This window comes from Eretmochelys imbricata, chromosome 9 (assembly GCF_965152235.1).
Source record: "Eretmochelys imbricata isolate rEreImb1 chromosome 9, rEreImb1.hap1, whole genome shotgun sequence".
NCBI classification, from domain to species: domain Eukaryota; kingdom Metazoa; phylum Chordata; order Testudines; family Cheloniidae; genus Eretmochelys; species Eretmochelys imbricata.
The window spans coordinates 28,617,530-28,638,027 of NC_135580.1; the positions used below are offsets into that span (position 1 = coordinate 28,617,530).

General features: G+C 38.4%; 1 protein-coding gene across 4 annotated transcripts in view; it reads left to right on the forward strand.

The window, feature by feature from the left end:
• Positions 1–20,274, forward strand: part of HLTF (helicase like transcription factor) — a 46,845-nt gene extending 26,571 nt beyond the window's left edge. For all 4 annotated transcript variants that reach the window (XM_077825815.1, XM_077825817.1, XM_077825818.1 and 1 more), the window contains 10 exons: positions 229–367; positions 1,354–1,489; positions 1,764–1,943; positions 3,085–3,209; positions 5,598–5,776; positions 11,036–11,161; positions 12,398–12,510; positions 12,781–12,961; positions 15,860–15,940; positions 19,649–20,274. In XM_077825815.1, coding sequence (XP_077681941.1) covers positions 229–367; positions 1,354–1,489; positions 1,764–1,943; positions 3,085–3,209; positions 5,598–5,776; positions 11,036–11,161; positions 12,398–12,510; positions 12,781–12,961; positions 15,860–15,940; positions 19,649–19,801 — 1,413 coding nt within the window. In that variant the 3' untranslated portion in view covers positions 19,802–20,274. The remainder of the gene's footprint in view (positions 1–228; positions 368–1,353; positions 1,490–1,763; positions 1,944–3,084; positions 3,210–5,597; positions 5,777–11,035; positions 11,162–12,397; positions 12,511–12,780; positions 12,962–15,859; positions 15,941–19,648) is intronic.
• The last annotated feature ends 224 nt before the right edge of the window (positions 20,275–20,498 follow it).

Below are 20,498 nucleotides of genomic sequence, written 5' to 3' on the forward strand. Positions count from 1 at the left end.
CAGGGATTCTTTAAATCCAAGAGTGGGTTCCTCACATTCCTCGTTTTACTATTCTTTGATGAGTAAGCAAGATAAAAATGAATATATTTTCTACTATTACAAATCTGTTTTAATGAATCTACCTCACTTGTGCTATATATGTGTTAGATCTATGACTTGCTATATCATAGTTTCAAAAAGATCTATTTTGATTTGAGTTACAGGATCAAAAATAAAATTGTATTTCAGAGCAGAGGTGATAGTCTGTTACACAGATTAAAGTGGCTGAGAGTGGTGTTGGATGAGGGGCACACTATTCGAAACCCAAATGCTCAGCAAACTAAAGCTGCATTAAATCTGGAGGCACAGAGAAGATGGATACTGACAGGTGAAATATTTTACCCCACAGTAATCGCAGTGTTAACCTTTATTTTTGTACTACAGTGACCCTACATTTTTAAAGAAATGTTTTCATTTTGGTTTTATCCAGAAAACCTAACGTTTATTTTGGCTGCTGGGCTCTAAATTCAGACTTATTTTGGAATGTTCTTAAATTAATCTTAGTTCAGAAAGAAGATCTTAAAACGGTTTTGAAAAAGTAACGTCAGAGTTTTTCGTAAGTCCTCAGTAGCAAATTAGAAGTCCATAGAAAGCTGCTGCTGCTGCTATCATCTTTATAAAAGTTGATGAGAATGCAACCAAATTGAACTATTTAAAATAATGCTATTATCCCAACTTCATTTTACATGATCAGCAAAGAAGGAAGGGACTGGCTCACCAACCAACATGTTCAATTTCTTTGAAACCCAGATTTTTTGTTCACCTAGTCCTTGATTCAGGCCAACACATAGCAGGTGTTTGACTTAAATCAATGGCACTTAATCACCTGCTTAAGTGTTGGCCTGAGTAGGCTTTCCTGAACTGGGGCCTAAGTGAACTGCAAACCATCTACAACAACCTGCAAACATGTGCTGTCTAAGGAATAATGCCCCAAAGGCATTATTATGAATAGAGCTGGGTGAATAATGGATTTTTTTCCATTTGTTGACAATTCTGAAAAACTGAACAAAATTTCTGCCTGTTTCTCTAAAGTGGAACTATATGGCAAAACTAATACATTTTAAAATATGCAGTTGAGATAGCTGCAGAAAGACTCCCCTGAAAAAGTGTATGCTAGTGTATTGGTGCCTTGTTTGTGAAGACTAGTACTTTGTTTCATATCGTGGATCTGTGACTCAATCTGAAGAAAAAAAAAAATTTCTGTGTTCTGGGTTTTAAAACCTTGATCTATATATTTGTGGAGGGGTGGACTACTTTTAATCAAATTTATATTTTTGGTTCTTAAGGTTTTCCAGATTCTTTTTCTTATTTTAGGCACTCCTATCCAGAATTCCTTAAAGGATTTGTGGTCTCTTCTCTCCTTTTTAAAACTGAAACCTTTTACTGATAGAGAGTGGTGGCACAGAACAATCCAGCGCCCTGTCATGCTGGGAGACCAAGGGGGACTGAGGTATGAAGAGCTTGTAAAATGTTTGTGGATAATAAATCTGATATTTGATTGCCAGTGCGTCATGACAAACTTATGCATTTGTACTTTGTTTAAACATAATGTACATTTTTGGTTTTAAATGCAATATATTGTATATAACTTAATTTTAGTGCAGTGTAGCATACTATCAAGCTTAGATTTTATGCAAAAGAATCAGTCATATAGTAAACTGAATAAAAAAACTGTTAGTAATTTGTGTTAGTGTATTAAAGACTGGTTCATGTGTCTTTTCTAGGCGTTTACAGTCCCTAATTAAAAACATCACCCTTAGGAGAACGAAAACAAGCAAAATTAAAGGAAAGCCTGTTTTGGAGTTACCAGAACGTAAGGTATTTATTCAGCATGTTACGCTTACAGAGGAAGAGAGAAAAATCTATCAGTCTGTGAAGAACGAAGGCCAAGCTGCTATTAGCAGGTAGATAGAAAGAAGATAGATTGTGCAGTTGCTATTAGAGTTGTCAGTTTTCTTTGTAGTCTGACTTCTGAAAACTACTGGTCCAGATGTTTCAAGCATATTAGCTGTAATAGCAGAATGTATCTAAAATATGCCAAACTCTTTCTCTCTCCCCCCCCCTCCCCACTTTTCACTCTTAGTGTGCCCTGAATTAATAACTGCAAATGACGGTAACATCTGTTCAATTGTTAGCATGAAGAAGAAAATGAAGAATGGTCTAGCATATGTCATAAATGAGCCTAACTGTCTTTGAGAGAAGCAAATAATACAAAATACACTAACAGTAGTCTTAAAAATAATTCTTTAGCACTTGAAAAACTTGTTTCTGTAGAACATCACATATATTCTCATACACTATTTCTGAAAAAAGTAGAACTTAAATGTAAATGAGTCTTAGGAGCTAGTTACTGATATATGATGGTATATGGAACTTCCTACTTTGACCTGTATGGTAAGTGCATATATATAGCTTAGTAAGTTTAGATAACCTTGAAGGATTTTCAGTTTTGCTTTTGCATTTCACAGCTTTAACAAAACTGAGGTCAAAGAAACCGTGGCACGCACACCTTACCCAGAGCAGTAATTTTTTCAAAGCATTGCACAAGGTTTCAGTCACATAGTTTATATTAGCTGGAGGTCCACCTACTTCAATGAAGTTACACTAGTATGGGTGAGTGGAGAACCAGGGCCAATGTAAAATAGGTGACTAAAAATTCATATACCTCTTTGAAAATCTACACAACAAAAAGTTTTTATAACTGAGAATGTTCAGACATCCAGATGTCCCTGGTTTCTGTGAGTTAAAGTGCAGAGTGTAATTGGCTGCAATTCCATTAAAGTCTGGGTCAGATTCAGGGATAACACTAATGTTCAGGACACCACTGTTTAGCTAAATGGCAGTGCTCCAGTTTTGTCATTCGGGTATGTATGCATTTAAAAACAAAACAAAACAAAACACATGAAAGGGCGTGTTTTGCATAAAAAACAGGTAAAAGGTGACTGTAAGAATAGGACATGGTTTAGATTGCTGAACTTGACCCATCGAGACCATGTATTTAGGGTATAATGTTTTTCACACTATAATATTAAAATTGTTCTTCAGGTATTTTAATGAAGGAACTGTTCTGGCACATTATGCAGATGTCCTTGGTGTCTTGCTCAGATTGAGGCAGCTGTGTTGTCATCCTCATCTTTGCACAAATACATCATCTTCTAGTTGTCAAATAGGTGAGTAGATGTACTTTCCGTGTATCATTCTAAAAACTATAACAGCATTTTAGTTCAAGTCCCAAGAATAGAAATGTTATTGGTAGACTTTTTACCTGCTGTATTATGGACAAAAACAATTAGTCTTTAATTGGGTATATTAATGTGTTTTACCTACAGTATTTGGAATTTTAGATTGATCTTTAAAACATCCTCTCACCTACCCACGCCCCTTAACTTACAGTCATCTATGCTAGTCTTCATATCCCACCAAAGGCAAGCCATAAAAAAACCCAAAATATCTAGCTGAGTCATTCATCAACCCATCTACAGTTCACTCATTGGTTCACATTGTCATCCTTTAATATCTCATTCCAATATCTTTTTCTTGAACAACCATTCTGAGTGTTCAAATGTTCATGTATTTTAATCATGAATATAGGGTTAGGGTGGCTTTTATAAATTGTACTGTACTTCCATACATGATTTTGTATTAGTGTGTAAATAAATGAGGTGTGTGGTCTCTGTAAATGGTGGCTGTGAGATTGTTTTTGTTTTTTTCTGTAATGCTTATGAAAATTTGGGAATGGGTGATCTGTCATTCTAAATTTGATATCAGTTCTGTAATTGCTATGTAAAGTCCGCATATGCATGCACTAGTGAATTTTATATTTGTGGACTGAGTTAAAACTACATGTTGATTTGAAGGATGAAAATGGACCTATGTATATTATGAGTGGAGGAATGAGGAGTGGCATGTAGATGGGAGGAGGGTGTTGAATGTCTTAACTGCAATTTTTTTGTTTTGTTTTGTTTTAATGAATTTGAATGTACAGTCTAGCAAACTTAACTTTTAAGGTACATGTTTTGGTTTTTATGGTGGGGGAAATTACCAGGGTTTAATGAGTATATACCAGTGTTGACCATCTTCTTTTTAATACATGTGATTAGCTATTTGGTATTAATACGTATTCTCCCCTGTAAGCCCTTTGCAAAGCCCTGGTGTTTCCCATGACCTCCTTTCCTTCCCCTGCCCCTATGCCTTGTTCCCTGTCCTGACCTACTCCTCCCCAGTACCCTTCACAGCCTAAATTGCCCCCGGTAGCCTTGCTCCCACCATGTTGTCCACCTTTCCTACTATGTTCTGCTTTTAATGTAGATCTATCAACACTAGTACACATTTAAAAGCTGAATATGTGTGGCAAGTACATGTGGGGGAAGCAGAGCAGTATGGGAGGTCATGGAGGCGAAAAACAGGGAGGAGATGATACTCTCCTCCCTGATTCTGACAGCTCTGCTGTTACAGACCTCAGTCAAGCTCTTGACTGGTGAATTGCAGGAGGGTTATCAGAGGACGGCTGTGCTCTGCTGAGCCATAGAAAGTTTATTAATGTCTTGGGCCCACTTCTCCCCTTCTGAGGACAAAAGGATGAGTGAGGCATTGGGGGACAGCCCTGCAGCTTTATCAGAAGGAGAAACTGCCTCTGTAGTGGAGTTGCAAGCTATGGGTTTTTCTTTCCCCATGATTCTTTGCCATTATAGGGGCTATGGCAGGGTGGGGGGAAGGGTGAGAGTTGAAGGCCAAGTTTTTGGAATCCAAGAGTGTGCAGCTCCACTGCAGAGGCAGATGCCCCTGTAACTTCAGAAAATGGAAAGTAGCTGCTGGATCTGAGTAGGTCCATTGACTGCATTTAGCACAGTCCAGTTGAGATATCCTGAATATAAGGAATAACTTCTGATGCCCAGTTCTAAAATTTCAAAATGATCATATATCTAAGATGTCATCAGGATCAGTATGAAGTTTAGAGCTTCTGGAAACAAAGAAATTTGAGAAAATGGGGCAAAACTTCAAAGAGCATTTTAAAATGTTGCTAAACATTATTCCTAAAAAAAAAAAAAAAAAAAAAATTCATAGGACATACGTTTTCCATGTAGAGTTTTACTGTGCTAAATTTGGATGCTACATTCAATTAGTGTGAAACAGTTGGATTAGTTCCTCCTTTTAAGCAGAAATCACAGTGCAATCCCAACTACAGAGTAGCTACCAATATCTCCATAATAGAATCACTGTCCAAAACTGTTGTTGCGTAAACATTGCTCTTTTCCCCTCAGTCACTGAGCACGTTGCACCGTGTACTGATCAGTGTGCCCTTAGTCAGTTAGGGTTTCTTGAACTTAGTCTGAGTGACTCAAATTGAATATTCATAAAAATGTTTTTAGATAGTAATACAGAATTAGTCTTGATTCTGCCATATTTAAGTGCGTTTATAAATTGTGGGCCAGATCCTCACCTGGTGTAAATCAACATGGTTCTGTTGAATTTAATGGAACTATGCTGATGATCTGGCCCCATGTGTAAAATCTTTTTTTGTTTTTGTTTTACAAAACTTTGTTTTCTATATATATTAGGTTATAGTACTCCTGAAGAATTACGTGAGAAGTTAGTAAATAAAATGAAGTTGGTTCTCAGCTCTGGCTCAGATGAAGAATGTGCAATTTGCTTGGATTCTCTGAACCTTCCTGTGATAACACACTGCGCACATGTGTTTTGTAAACCATGCATTTGTGAAGTCATCCAAAGTGAACAGGTTAGCTATTTTGTTGTTGCATTTAATCATAGTGACTAATCCCAAAGCAACAAAGATTGAATCTGGACCAGAGCGGAGGTAACGTTGCGTTCCAGATGACATATCATAATCCTATTAATAAACAGAGTAGCTTTAAGGCTAAAGAATATACTGATGTATGCTAAGCCTACTGGAACAGCCCAAGGCCCAAATTTTGTCTTTGGATTTGCACCCGCATATCCCATAAACTTTAATGAGAGCCTCGCAACTGTTTCCGGTGCAGATTTTACCAGTCATTGTTCACTTTTTCTCACGATAAAATGGGATTAATCTTTTGAGATTACTGCTGTGCTTTACCAGGTCACTCCTTTTTAGTCTTGGAAATGAATATGAGAGCATCATGTATAGTGCTGTGTACCTCCACAGGACTATCACTGTGGATATGCTGCATGCATACTTTTTTCAAGCCTTTGGCTAGCATGTTCTCCATCTGCATTTAAAAGAAATCAAAATTACTTTGTTTGAAGATGACCAATTAATAGTGAATCTAAAAAGTAAGGTGTGTGGTTTTTTGTTTTTTGTTTTTTTTCACCAGTGAGGACAAAACCACCTTTCAATTAAACTGTTTAACAGCAGTTATTTAACTGGAACTTAAAAAAAAATATTCAGTAACTGAAGCAGTCAGTAGCATCATATAGGAGACTCTAATGAAAACTGATCCTTTTTAGCAGTTCTGTTTGTAATCTGTTCAAGTGAGTAAAAAAGATAATTTGGAAGCCCCAGCAGTCTTGTAATTTCCCCTGCATCATGCAGACCCACCAACCCTTTTGTATGCCAGCTGACATCTGTTCAAACTGCATACATATGCACTGAGCAAAGGAAATGTGTACTCTCTAGATTTGTCACCAGAGGTCAGTGCTAACCATTTTATAATAGTTCACTCTGAGGTTACCTACATTATATTGGGATTGGTGAAGCAATTGTCTATCCCCATAGTAAACTGAGTGGAAGGTTGGTGAATGATAGAATAAGATAGTGAAAACTAAGAGAGGAAAGGTAGGTTAGGTAATTTTTTTTTTTTTTTATTATTGGACCAATTTCTGTTGGTGGAAGGGACAGTTCTCAAGCTACACAGAGATCTTTCTCATGTCTTGAAGGCAACCACTGTATCTGAGCTAAATACAAGGTGTGACAGATAAGTCTCTGTTAAGTGCATGATTTTTAATGTTGAGCTGACTTATGAATTTAAGTTCCCAGGCTTGTTTTTTGAAAGGATTATGCAGGTTTCCGTTGAGAAAGGGGACAGAGAGGTCAGATTTGAGGTGATTGTTTGTGAAAAGTGTTCAGCCAGGAATGATTTGGTGTTCTTGTCTTTTAAATTTTTCGGTGTGAGTTCATTCAAGAGCATACTGATTGTCCATTTTCAACTCTTGGTGTTTGGGGCATTTGGTGCACTGGATGAGGTACACTACATGTTGCATTAGGCATGTGTAAGACCTATTCATCTTGACAGGTGTGTTTGTCAGGGGTATTTGATCACTTTAGCTGTGGAGATATGTCTGCATGTTTTGCATCTGTTTAGCCCTGCTTTGAGTTGGCTGTATCCTGGCCTCTGAGGAGCTTGCTTCTGATGATGAGCTTGCTGAGGTTGGATGGTGTTTGAAGGCCACAAGAGGGTGTTTTAGTAAAGATTTATTTCCTTGTATGGTCCCCATCAGGTATAGGTTGTAATTGTTTAATGATACCCTGTATGGGTTCCAGTATGGGGATGGTAGGTGACAACTAAGGGTGTGCTGTCCATGGGTTTTGTTGTTTTCTGTGCTGCAGAAAGTTCTGGGGTATTTGGGTGGTCTGTTCCAGGATGTGATTTGTCAAATGAATTCACACAGAAAAATGATAAAAGACAAAAACACCATATCACCTGTGGATGAACACTTGTCATAAAGCGATCACTCCATATCTGACCTCTTGGTCCCAGTCCTCAAAAGAAACCTGCATAACGCCGTCTCAAGACAAGCCTGGGAACTTAAATTCATAACTCTGCTGGACATTAAAAACGGGCACTGATTTTTATGGCTTACTACGGGAAATTGTCACACACCCTCTTGCTTGCTAATCCTTAATTGTCCACTTCATTTTAAGTGGTCTCCTGCAGCATGTGTTGAACCTCCTATGCTTAACCCACCTTGTATTTAGCTCAGACTGGTTACTTTCTGGTTATTTTCTCCAGACCTGAGGAAGAGGTCTGTGTAGTTCAAAAGATTATCTATTCCACCATTAGAAGCTGATCCAATAAAGATATTACCTCACCTGCCCTGTCTCTCTCACATGGGAGCAGCCATACTAGGCCAGACCATGGTACATCTTGTCCAGTAACCTGTCTCCAACAGTGACCATTACCAGAGCTTCAGGAGGAGTGTACAGAACAGGGCATTATGAAATGTTCCACTCTTCTTCCACTCTGGGTTTCTGGTAGTTAGAGGTTTAGGGTTACCCTGAGTATGGGGTTGCATCCTTGACCATCATGGCTAATAGCCATTGATAGGACCTTTTCTTTTTTGAATCCTGTTATGCTTTTGGCTATCACAACATTCCATGGCAATGAGTTCCACAGGTTAGTTATGCATTGTGTGGAAAAAAGACTTCCTCTTGTTTGTATTAAACCTCGTGCCTATTAATTTCATTGGGTGACCCCTAGTTTTTGTGTTGTGTGAAAGCATTAATAGCACTTCTCTATTCACTTTTTCCATGCCATTTTTGATTTGTATAGACCTCTATCATATTGCCCTTTAGTTGTCTCTTTTCTGAATAGCCCTAATCTTCTTAGTCTGTCCTTGTGTGGACACCATTCTCTACACTTGATCATATATATTTGTTGCCCTTCTGTGAATGTTTTCTGTTCCACTGTATCCTTTTTGAGATGGGGCAACCAGAATTGGACACAGTATTCAAGATGTAATTACACCATGGATTTATATAGTGGCATTTATAATATTTTCTGTCTTATTTTCTATCCCTTTCCTAATAGTTCCTCACATACTGTTAGCCTTTTTGACCACTAGTGTGCATTGAGCTGAAGTTTTCAGAAAGCTATCCATGCTTGACTCCAAGATCTTTCTTGGGTGGTAATAGCTGATTTAGAACCCATCATTGAATATGTATAATCGGGATTATTTTTTCCAGTGTGGATTACTTTGCATATCAACATTGAATTTCATCTGCCATTTTGTTGATCAGTCACCCTGTTTTGTGAGACCCTTCTGTAACTCTTAGCTGTCTGCTTTGGACTTAATTATGTTGAATAATTTTGTATAGTCTGTAAACTTTGCCACTTCACCCCCTTTTCTAAATCATCAATGAATATGTTGAACAGCACAGGTTCCAATCTCTGTATCCTGGGAGGATCCTGCTGTTTACCTCTTCATTGTGAAAACTTGACCATATATGCCTAGCCTTTTTCCTATCTTTCAATCAATTCTGATCTATGAGAGGACCCTCCCTCCATGGCTACTTTAGTTTCCTTAAGAGCCTTTGATTAGGATCCTTGTCAAAGGCTTTCTGAAAATTCAAGTAGTGTGTCAACTTATCTACATGGCTGTTAACTCCCTTAAAGAATTCTGATAGATTGGTGAGGCATGATTTCCATTTCCCTTCTCCAGCAAATCGCATTTATTTGTGTGTCTGTTTAATTCTGTTCTTTGCTATAGTTTCCACCAAAATGCCCACTGGCCTGTAATTGCCAGGATCTCCTCTGTAGCCCTTTTTAAAAATCAGCGTTACATTAGCTACCTTCCAGTCATCTGGTACAGGGGCTGATATCTGTGATAGGTTGCATACTACTGTCAGTAGTTCTGCAATTCATATTTGATTCCTTCAGAACTCTTGGGTGAATACCATCTGGTCCTTGTGAATTAATACTGTTTAGTTTATTGACTTGTTCTAAAACCTCTTCTATTAATACATCAGTTTGGGACAGTCCTTCAGATATGTTACCCACATCAGAGATATTCTTTTGGGGCATCTCCCCTATATCCTCTGTAGTGAATACTGATACACAGTATTCATTTAGCTTCTCTGCAATGGCCTTGTCTTCCTTGAGTGCTCTTTTAACACTTTTTTGTTGTGTAGTGGCTCCACTGCCTGTTTGGCAGGCTTCCTGCTTCTGATGTACTTAAAAAATTCCTTGGGACCAACACGGCTACAACACTGCAAACAATATAGTGAAAACTTACAATTTTTGAGTAGTCTTGTGTTAGCCAACTGCCAGGGGAGAAGAATTATTTCAAAATTGTCACACTTTATTTTTTACATGGATGCCATTCTCTCTTGTCATAATTCAGCAGTCAAAACCTCAAACCAGAAGTTTTTTTGTTAAGACCGTTGTTAGGGTTGTGGGGTTTGTTTCCCCCCCCCCACCCCCCGGGGAGAGGGGAACGGGGGGAAGAAGTTTCCCTTTCCCTTTCCTTCTGTAGAGATGGTAGACTAAAACTCTTGCCCTTCTCCATTCCTGCAACACAGACAATCCATACTATGTTTGTCAAATACTGCCCCATGGAAATGTTAATAGAGAAATTCTTGGCCCTGCCTTAACCAGGTCTCTATTTTCAGTGAGAGCAAATATTTGCAGGCATAAAATTATGTCTGCAGTTATTTGCACCTATAAAAAAATGACCGCCAGTGTCCAAATATCTGCCCCTAAATACAGCAAAAGGGTAGGGATGTGCTTAACTTTGCAGTTAATCTTTCACATTTCATTTTTAAAGAGAAGACTGTCCTTGATCTAAGAACTCAGATTTTTTTAAAAAATGGTTTATTTTTCTGCTTCTGATATTTTGAATATAGAGAGTTTTTCTCTTCCCTCTCTTTTCCAGAGGACCTGAATGATATACCATATTTAGCTCAAAGTTTAAAAATAAACAGATGTTTGCATTGTTCCAAACAAATATTTTCAATTTTTTTTTTTAAGAAATGTGAATAAAATAGTATTAAAATGGAAATGTCAGTGTAGTCTTCATGGTGTAGCACATAGAATCATCTTATTTTTGCAGTGTCAGGTGTGGCTGGAAGAGTTATATCATGTGGAATAATGTACCATGTGTGAATTAGCATGGATCAGAATGCAATATTCTCAATTTCACTGAATGTACTTCATAAAGGCAATCTTGGAACTCTTTGATCTGCAAGTGATAAAGTAGCTTTTCAGGGGGAAAATGCTCTTAATCTGATCTAGAATGAAGAAAGTGCTTTTCCTAATGTTTCAACTCCCTTTTTATTTTATAGCCAAATGCCAAATGTCCTCTTTGTAGGAACGAACTTCGAGTAGAACATTTGGTAGAATGTCCTCTGGAGGAGTCGGATTCTAGCCTTGAGAAGAAGGGTGATCGGGAATGGATATCCAGTTCAAAAGTAATTTCCCACTGTCTTGTGTAGTGAAATCTAGCACGTTATATAGAAATATTTTTCTCCGCTTTAAAATTGAATTTTCGGTGTATACATCAAGTTAATACAACACTACTAAAACCATAAAATCCTACCACAAGCCTTGGTTGCAACAAGGAAACAGACAAAAGTAGTGCAAATTGCAGCTAAGTAGTATTGTTGACCTGGAGCTCCCTTAGTGAAGGGCTGTTTGTGGAGTGTACTAATTAAAATACTGTTTCAGTAAAAGAGCAGAAATTCTAATGTTTTTTTCTTTTGAAGATATATTTTGTAACTAAATGTAAGGAAATCCTCTTTAATTTATCAGAAATGAATGAATACATTTCTTTAGAAAATTCTTAAAATTGCTGAGCTTCACACATTAAAATTCTTGAAATAAATGAGCTTCAGACATTATATTTCACAAATGTTTTATTAAGGAACATTATTTCACTAGTTTACCCAGCTGGTTATATCTTTTTATAAAGTTTACCTTTTTTTGTTTAGCCTCAACCTCATCAGTGTACAAGGTCTTACTGCCAAATCTGAAATTTTCCTGTCTTCATTTGATTTCTTTTTTTGGTTTTAATTGCAGAATTTGACTGTTTCTCAACAAACTTAATTTAAATTTGCAAGAAGGGTACTGCCCTTTCAAAGTCAGTATATATTGAGCCTTTAAAAATATCTCTATCCTGACAGTTATAGAAGCTGAAGAACAAAAATATTTGGCCTTTGGGCTCAAAGGTGGAAGGAGGTCATTCTTTATTCTCTCAGCTCCAAAAGGAATCTGATCTTCCTTTTCCTCCTCTGATGTTCTGTAGCACTGGTCCCGCCCAGAACCCCTGCCTCAGTCTCACTGCTTTGAGTTCCCCCTCCACGTCCTTCCTCTTTGCATGCTTTCTGGCCTGAAGAAGGTTGTTGACACTTTGTCAGTAGGAGAAAAGTGCATTGGATACACAGATTAGGTTGATATTAATTCCTCAGGAAACTTTCTCCAAACATTGCCAACTTCCCAATAGCTACCTTTATAGCCATAAAAACTGGCCAGTTCTTATTTTCTTTTCAGGAGTTGTTCTAAAAAACAAATTTTCTTTAGGATTACCCTGTTTTATTACAGGGTAAATTATCAGCCATCAGCACAGTACCTAAGCACAAAGCTTTTGAAGTATCCAAAAGATTGGGATCATAACCCTATTGCATAAATCTTAATTTTTGGCATTTCAGATCAGTGCTCTAATGCATGCTTTGATAGACCTAAGGAAGCAGAATCCAGCTGTAAAGTGTCTGATTGTTTCTCAGTTCACCACTTTCCTGTCTCTAATAGAAACTCCACTGAAGTAAGTTGAACTAATTTATAATTTTGTACTTCTTAGTGGCTGAAATGTCTGTGAAATGTCCATTTCAAGTAAATTGAACAAAATGTGCTTTTCTTTTAGAATATAAGAGAATCCTATTACTCTTTGTTTAGTGGTATAGATCCATGTACCTTAACTTCTGTTTTGACTAGAAGCATAACCTTTTAAACATTCACAGCAGAGGTCAGGATTTTAACTAGATGTTTCCTGTTGTCATAGTAACTTGATAAATGTTGTTTTTCTTTACTGCAGAGAATCAGGGTTTGTGTTTACTCGTTTGAATGGATCCATGCCACAGAAGAAGAGAGTACAAGCAATTCAGAGTTTCCAAGACAGCCAAAAAGGGTCCCCGACCATAATGCTGCTATCCCTAAAAGCTGGTGGAGTTGGTTTAAATCTGACAGCTGCTTCACGAGTGTTTTTAATGGATCCTGTAAGTAATAGACTTAACACTGGTATGTTGGAAGTGATCTATACAAAACTAGTTGTAGTTCCCTCAGGATTTTAGGAAGCGGTAGGTATAAAGCCAATACTACAATTAAAAACCCAACCCTGGCCTGTGCCAGCTGACTTGGGCTCCCAGGGCTTCTGCTAAAGGGCTGTTTAATTGTGTATAGACAGTCTGACTTGGGTTGGAGCCTGAGCTCTAGGACTCTGAGGTGGGAGGGGCCCAGAGAGTGGGCTGCAGCCTGAGCCTGAACGTCTACACTGCATTTAAATAGCCCCTGAGCCTCTTAGCCAGAGTCATCTGCAGGTCTAATTGCAGTGTAGATATACCCTAAGAATTAATGACATTAGTGCTATCTGGGCAAGGGGCAGATAGAGGAAGGAAAGAATATCTTGTGTCTTTCTTTGGCAATGTAGCACTCTTTGTATTCTTAAAAAACAAAAAACCAAAACAAAAAAAAAAACAAACCAAAACAAAAAAATTGGAAAAGACAGAACTATTTGTGCAATAGTAGTAGAGCTGGCTGCTAAAAGTTAAATTTAGTGGAACATCATGTGAGATACTTAAAAACTACCACTGTTTTCTGTTGGTTTTCATATATTTTTAATCCTCTCTTCTATCCATTGTTCTTTGTGTCCTGCTTCCTGTTTTTGAGAGGCATCAAAGAGGGGGATAGCACTGTGTTTGCATGCAAAAGTCCTGTACTTTTCGTACCAGGTTGCAGAGTGCAGCTGACTGGGGTTGTGCATGAGCCATTTTCATTCTACACATCTTTCTTTGAGTTTAGCACAACTCTCCTCTAGTTTCTTTCTTCTCCTGTTATGAAGTGACTGCAGATGGAGAAACAGAAGGTTATTCTTTCTGTGTTGTCCACACAGATTCCACTCTTGGATCACATGCACCCCATACGCCTGAGATCAGATTTTTTTTTTTTTTGGCCAGCAGTTTCTTTTGGGGCTGTTTCTATACCATTTCGTATCTCTCACTGAGGGCATAAGCAGTGGAGCAGGCTCACCTGCCCCATGTTCCTTTTTCATGTCCGTGGCTGCAAGAGGAATCCCTTGGCAGTGTTTGCTTCGCTTGTGCACTATGTGATTCACCTTGTATTTTTTAGGATTAGCTTAGACTGGAGCTCAAGTTTCTACTCACCTAAGTATTTTGAAAATGAGAGCACAGTCTCCTAAGTCACTTAGGCTGTTCTTCAAACTTTTAAAACTAGTAGATCTCATCCCCTCCTTCATCGTTTTTATTCATAGACTGGAAAAGACACATTTTCCTGCTTTTTTTTCAACTCCCATTTGATTCCTCAACTTTGAATAAATTAGTCCAAATGAAGAAAATGTTCTTTCTGTGCCTGCAGAAGAGGCTGTTGCTGTTAAAAGCTGATTTAGCATTTCAACAAACTGGTTCCAGGTGCTTAGCTAGGGACTTACCACAAGTTTGGTGGTATGATGTTCTTCAAAATATCTTCAGCAAACATGTATTACTAGAATGGTTCACCTCCAGTCCTGAAATCTATTATGGCATTATTGATGAGATTAGATGCCATGCTATTGCAGTAGCATCATCTTCAATAGTGAGATATCTACTCTAGTATTTTGGGTTGGTAATATTGGCAAGAAATTGAGGTGGAGTAAGTGCTTGATCCATCCTCTTCTTTACTACCTGCAATATAACTTTTGTTGCTGGAGTCTTTCTTCAGTCGACTGTATCAGCAATACAGCAGCAATCTTTCTGCAGTTTGTTCAAGGCAATGAAAATGGATTTTGTGACATTCAGCATATCTTCTACATTTCCGTTTAGTCTGATGTTGACTACTTTGGCTGTGATAGTTCCATTTATTTTGTCCTGATTTTCATTGTAAATTGTTATCAGAATAGACAAGTTTTTTTAATAAATAGCTCAAAGCAGTCAACCACTGAATTCAGTTGTACACCATGGGGGAGAATTAGTTTAGATCTTGCTCTTTTCAGTGAAGCTGAAGAAAAGTGATGAAGTATTTTGCAATTTCAGCAACATTTTCATTTATTCCTGGAGTCATACTTAAGTCTCTGGCTAAAAGATGCATCAAATGAGCACTGCACCTACATAAATTTCAGGTTCCCTCTTTGATTTCTTCTCATCTTTGCTACATTTGCAACATTGTCAGTGACAAAGCTATGTGCTTGACACTTGAATTTTTGTTATAGCTTTTACTGCCCGTTTTTTAAGTACTCTGCTGCATGGGCATTTCCTGACGTATCCATTTTTTCTGAAAGATTGACAAACCCATCTTCTGTTGTCACACAAGCACATATTACTAAATCATTGTGTACATTGCTGCATGCATCAAGGCTCAGATTAACGAATTTCTCATCACTGTTTTTTGCACACTGTTCAGTTTCCTTCTCATTCACTGTATCCAGCAACCTTCCAGCAATGTCTGTTCTGCTGGGTGAAGTGTAGTTGTTGTAATGACTGAACCATGTCAATGGAATATTTGTTCTGAACAAAACAAAAGAGAGAACTGGTTGCATAAATGAACTGAGTGAACTTTTCATCTATGGAGTCTTGCTGGAATTTGCTGGTCCTGATTACAAACTCCTCTATGGTTTTACTGAAAATATAAATGCCTTTTTTTACTTAAATTTTTTTTTAAATCCACCCTACAGCCTTATATAGAATAGTGTGATCATGTCACATACCCTAAGAACAACAGTTACTGATAAAAATAAACAGTGCTAATCACATGGCTACTTTTATCATAGGCCGTACTATCATGATAACATGTTTTAGTGAATTCATTTTTTAAATTTCTTAGTGTCTTAATGTACTGGAAGTGTAGTTTTGAAAAACTAATTGTTCACCATAAGGTTTAGATTGATGATCATGCATCATTGATAGGCTTGGAATCCTGCTGCAGAAGACCAGTGTTTTGACAGATGTCACAGACTTGGCCAGAAGCAAGATGTTGTTATCACTAAGGTGAGCTGTTTGAACAACTGTGATTTTGATATAGGAGTGATGTTCTTTTAAACAACTTTTTATTTAAAAGAATTGGGCAGAGGATATAGCTATAGTATAACATAAATATAACTATAGTTGGGATACCATTTTTGAAATGTTAGCTCGGGCTATGTTGTTTTCCTCACTTACAAAAATGTGAAATTTTGTTAAAGTTTTGCAAAAATAATAGGGTATGACCTCTCTCTCTGAAGAGAGATTAATTTTTGAAGCAGAGTTTGCTTGTTCCTGGCTGAGATCTTAAGGTGGGTAGGTGTGATGCTTTCTCAAGATGCCCAGGACTCCGAGTCACCTTCTTACCTCTCACTGTCTCAGTCAGAGGAAGACTTGCAGATGCCTAACTGGGTACCAGCGGCTCCCTGACACCACCAGTCTGTTAGCCACCCTTACAGTCTCCTCAGGGCTGTGCCAGGCCTTTCTTTGCCTTGCAGGTTATCAGTAGATGCCCCCCAATCCTGGAGCCCTCTTGAAGCATACCCCCTTAGTATCCAGCACCTGTCACTGGACACTCTCAGAAATTACCAGATTTGCTATCCCGAAATGGACTGAATACACACTAAGTAACTTGTTTGATGCAATTGAGGATCAGTGCCTATATGACATCATAGCACTGAGGAATATATTCATAATGAAAACAGACAAGTTTATTATCAAAGATTAAGATTTAAGAGATACTGAGTAAGGATAATTAGAAACCAAACTGTTTTTTACATATCAAATAATAAATACAAACCAGGGTCTACACTTATAAATCAAAAGGAGGACTTGTGGCACCTTAGAGACTAACAATTTTATTTGAGCATAAGCTTTTGTGAGCTACAGCTCCAATGAAGTGAGCTGTAGCTCACGAAAGCTTATGCTCAAATAAATTGGTTAGTCTCTAAGGTGCCACAAGTGCTCCTTTTCTTTTTGCGGATACAGACTAACACGGCTGCTACTCTGAAACTTAGAAATCATTATCTTTCCTATATGATATAGATTCCTCCCCCCCCCCCCCCCCCCAAAAAAAAAGGGTTCTGACTTGCAGAGCTAGCCGGTTTCAGGCAAACTGGGATCCAAGTGTTCATGAAGCATCCCCTTCTACCAGATGTTTTTCTTAGTGAATAGATGAGACTTTTCTTTACATTCTATTTGTATTATTCAGAGTTCATTTTCCCTCCGTAGAGGCAGGACAACCTCTGTGGTTTAGTCTCCAGTGACTTACCATGCTTAATTTACCTGTGAACTGAGAGAGGTGAATATACATCCTGTTTCCTGTCTGGAAGAACCTTGTTTTTTCTCTTTGATTGGTGACAGTCTTTATATTTTCACTACATATACACGAACTCCTTAAATATCATCCATACATATATAATGCAATTATTGTGAGGATTAGTATGACATAAGCTTATATTAGAGACCTTACAGGATATAATTTATGGATAAATACCATCAAAGCAGTGTGTTTAGCTGTACTGACTTTGTCAGGCTTCTTAAGAGTTGCTGTTACAGGACAGTGAATCCTTTGTCAGGTGGTACCAATGGGCTTCTGTGTGTCAGCTTTCCCCTGTTGTAGACTCATTAGGATTAGCTACTGGCTACTCCACAGATCTTGGTTTAAAGTCCCTCTGTCTGGACAGGGTATCAGCTTATTAATTTGAACTTCATACATTCATTCAGCTAGTAAACTGTTCCAATAATCAAACTAAAATATAGTCATCCGTTAGTTCCCATGTTCATTCCCTCCTTGGGGAGAGGTGAGGTGTGTTTCCTTCTCTCATCCCCCTCAGGTTTAATTATATCTCTCATGACCACTCTAAACCCACAGATTAAAGGGTATCTTTCCCTCTTCTTAACATCTTCACTTGCCACAGTGGTTATAACCTGTCTGGGCTTTTCCCCATCCTTTACTAGGTGGCATGGATTTGTCAGCATTTTTACCACCCAGAGTCTGCCTCATTCCAGGGGAGTTCTGAGGCACATCACCTTATGGCCATACCTAGTTTCCCTTCTCCCACCGTCATTCTGGTCCACAGCACCTTCTAGCTGCGCCAGTGTCTCACCGCCCCCAGTAATCTTCTGTACTTCTAGTGGGGTTCTGGTCCACAGCATTTCCTAGCTGTATCACTATCTTGCTGCTCCCAGCAGATTCTGAGCCACAGCAACTTTTAGATGTGCCACAGACACACTCAGCACTGACTCAATTTCCCCAGTGAAGGTAGATGTTGAGCTCTCCCCTCAACCACTGAGTCTGGTCATGACGGGCTTGTACCTGAACCCTCAGAATGTGACCCTGGTACACTACTACAGAAAAAATCAAGAAAAATAATTTCCCACAGTCAGAATCCCAGAACAAACATTAGCATCCCTAGTGATTCAGCTGCAGGCAGAATGATAGCATCCATCATTCCCTCATATATTTGTATACTAGCCCCTGATGAGGCATACGCTTATGTCCTTGCTCCTGGGTCCCATGGGCGTGACTTGACCCTCATCTCCCGTTCGAGCTGCCTGCGTTTTGTCCAGGTCAGCAAACTTCTGTTGCTCCAGCTCTCTCCTCACTCTGATGTCTGGCTTCACGCTCCATCAGTGTCTTCCTCAGCCTCCACAGCTCTGGACCTTTAGTCACTGCAGATACTTCTGCTGGATCATCTGACCCCATCTGCTTTGTCATTGCATGCCCTGTAGGAGAAAAAGGGACCCGCTCTGGCTGCTGGTTTGGAGCAGGTGACCCATTGTGCCTCATGGCACGTGAGTACATCCTGGCCACCAACTCCAGTTTCTCCTGATCAGCAGCAGGTAGACTTCACTGCGCATACAGGCCCAGAAGCTGCTCTTCATGAACTGCTTGTAATTTGTGCTTGCTAAATGGCTTTTACCTGAGACAAATGAACAGACCTGCTCTTGCTTTCAGTTTAAAGAGCAAAAGTATAAGCCTTTGCAACAGTGTTGTAAAAATCTTCGTGTATTACTGCACTGCCACCATTCTGTCTCAGATCCTAGAAAGCGCCCCTTCCTGGCTACCCACTAGAACTGCTGAGAGAGGAATCTGAGCCTCTGTGCTCTGGATTCCCAGGGTTTTTCAAGCTCCAGAAGCCTGAATGGAATCTAGCCAGTACCCCAGTCTGTAGGTCCCTAGGCATGCTATTGTTGTCTAGCCAGCCAGGCTGTTGGTCTTCTTTGGGAGGGACCCAAGTGCTTTTCCTTATGTCACTACAGATCTCCTAGCTGCTGATCTGTTCTTCACCAGCCAGTTGTCTCCCCTTCCTCCTCCTACACCAACTGGGGGAATCACATTTAGGAAATTGGAGTTGTTCCTCTTCTGATATCAGCAGCAAGTAGGAAGAATTTGTTGTTCCAATAATCAAAATGGAGGCAAAAGAGAGGTTACTCCTTTCCCCCCCAAGACCCAAGATTTGTCTGTGTACTTTGCCACTCACTCTTTTGGCAAAGTAAGTGAATGACAGAGCCACTCTTCTTTCAGAGTGTTACCATATCGATAAAATTTCCAGAAACATGGGCCTATATTTCTAAATCCATACATAGACACTTAAATAAGTGGCCTGATTTCAAATGTGCTAAGTACAGAGTAATTCCAGTTAATCACTTAAGAGCCTAATTTAGGCACCCATTTTTGAAAATGTCTGCCTTTTACTTTGTGTGTTGTTTTTTCTTTTTAATGTATGTTAGTTCATTGTGAAGAACTCAGTGGAAGAAAATATGCTGAAAATCCAGAACAAGAAGAGGGAACTTGCAGCAGGAGCCTTTGCATCTAAAAAGCTTACTGCTAGTGAAGTAAAACAAACCAAGATCAATGAAATTAAGACTCTGATTGATTTATAATTTTGTAAGAGGATAGGTCAATCATTCTTTCTGAATAAAGGATATAGTACTACTGTTAGTTTTTACTGCATTAGTTTTTATGTGCACACACTCCATGTGTGTTTATAATTATGTTGTTAGTATGTAGACTGTGAAATCAGCTGACAGGGATAAAAATTGGTTTGCCTATTTAAATGTTAATTAAAAAAATTCTTTAAATATTTTTATACTCATTAAACTTATAAAAAGTCATATTTCAAACTTACAGCATTTCTGCATACAAGTAGTTTATTTGAGAAGTGGACCAAAAAAAATTCAAAACAGAATGATATAACTGTGCATTCTTATTTGTAAGTTTCTGACCTATTTCTAGAATGAAAATGCAAATTGTATTTTTCTGGCACTGAAAATATGACCATCTGCCCCCCAAAAATGGAAACATTAAAAAATGTAAATAAAATGCAGACTAGAACATAAAACTTTCTTTTAACCAATCAGGTGTTGTTCATTGTGTTTCAGGACAAATAGTTAATAGTAATTGCAAAACTAAAAATGTGGTAACTCTTTTTGAAGACTGATATTTAATTATGGATTTGTTTTCTGTCAGTCTGTATAGGTAGGTCTAAAATATTTTATAAGTAAAACATAGAGGAAGACACTTTTGTGTATAATGTACAGTTGCAACAGGGAATGAATGCTCCTCAAGAATCCAGGATTT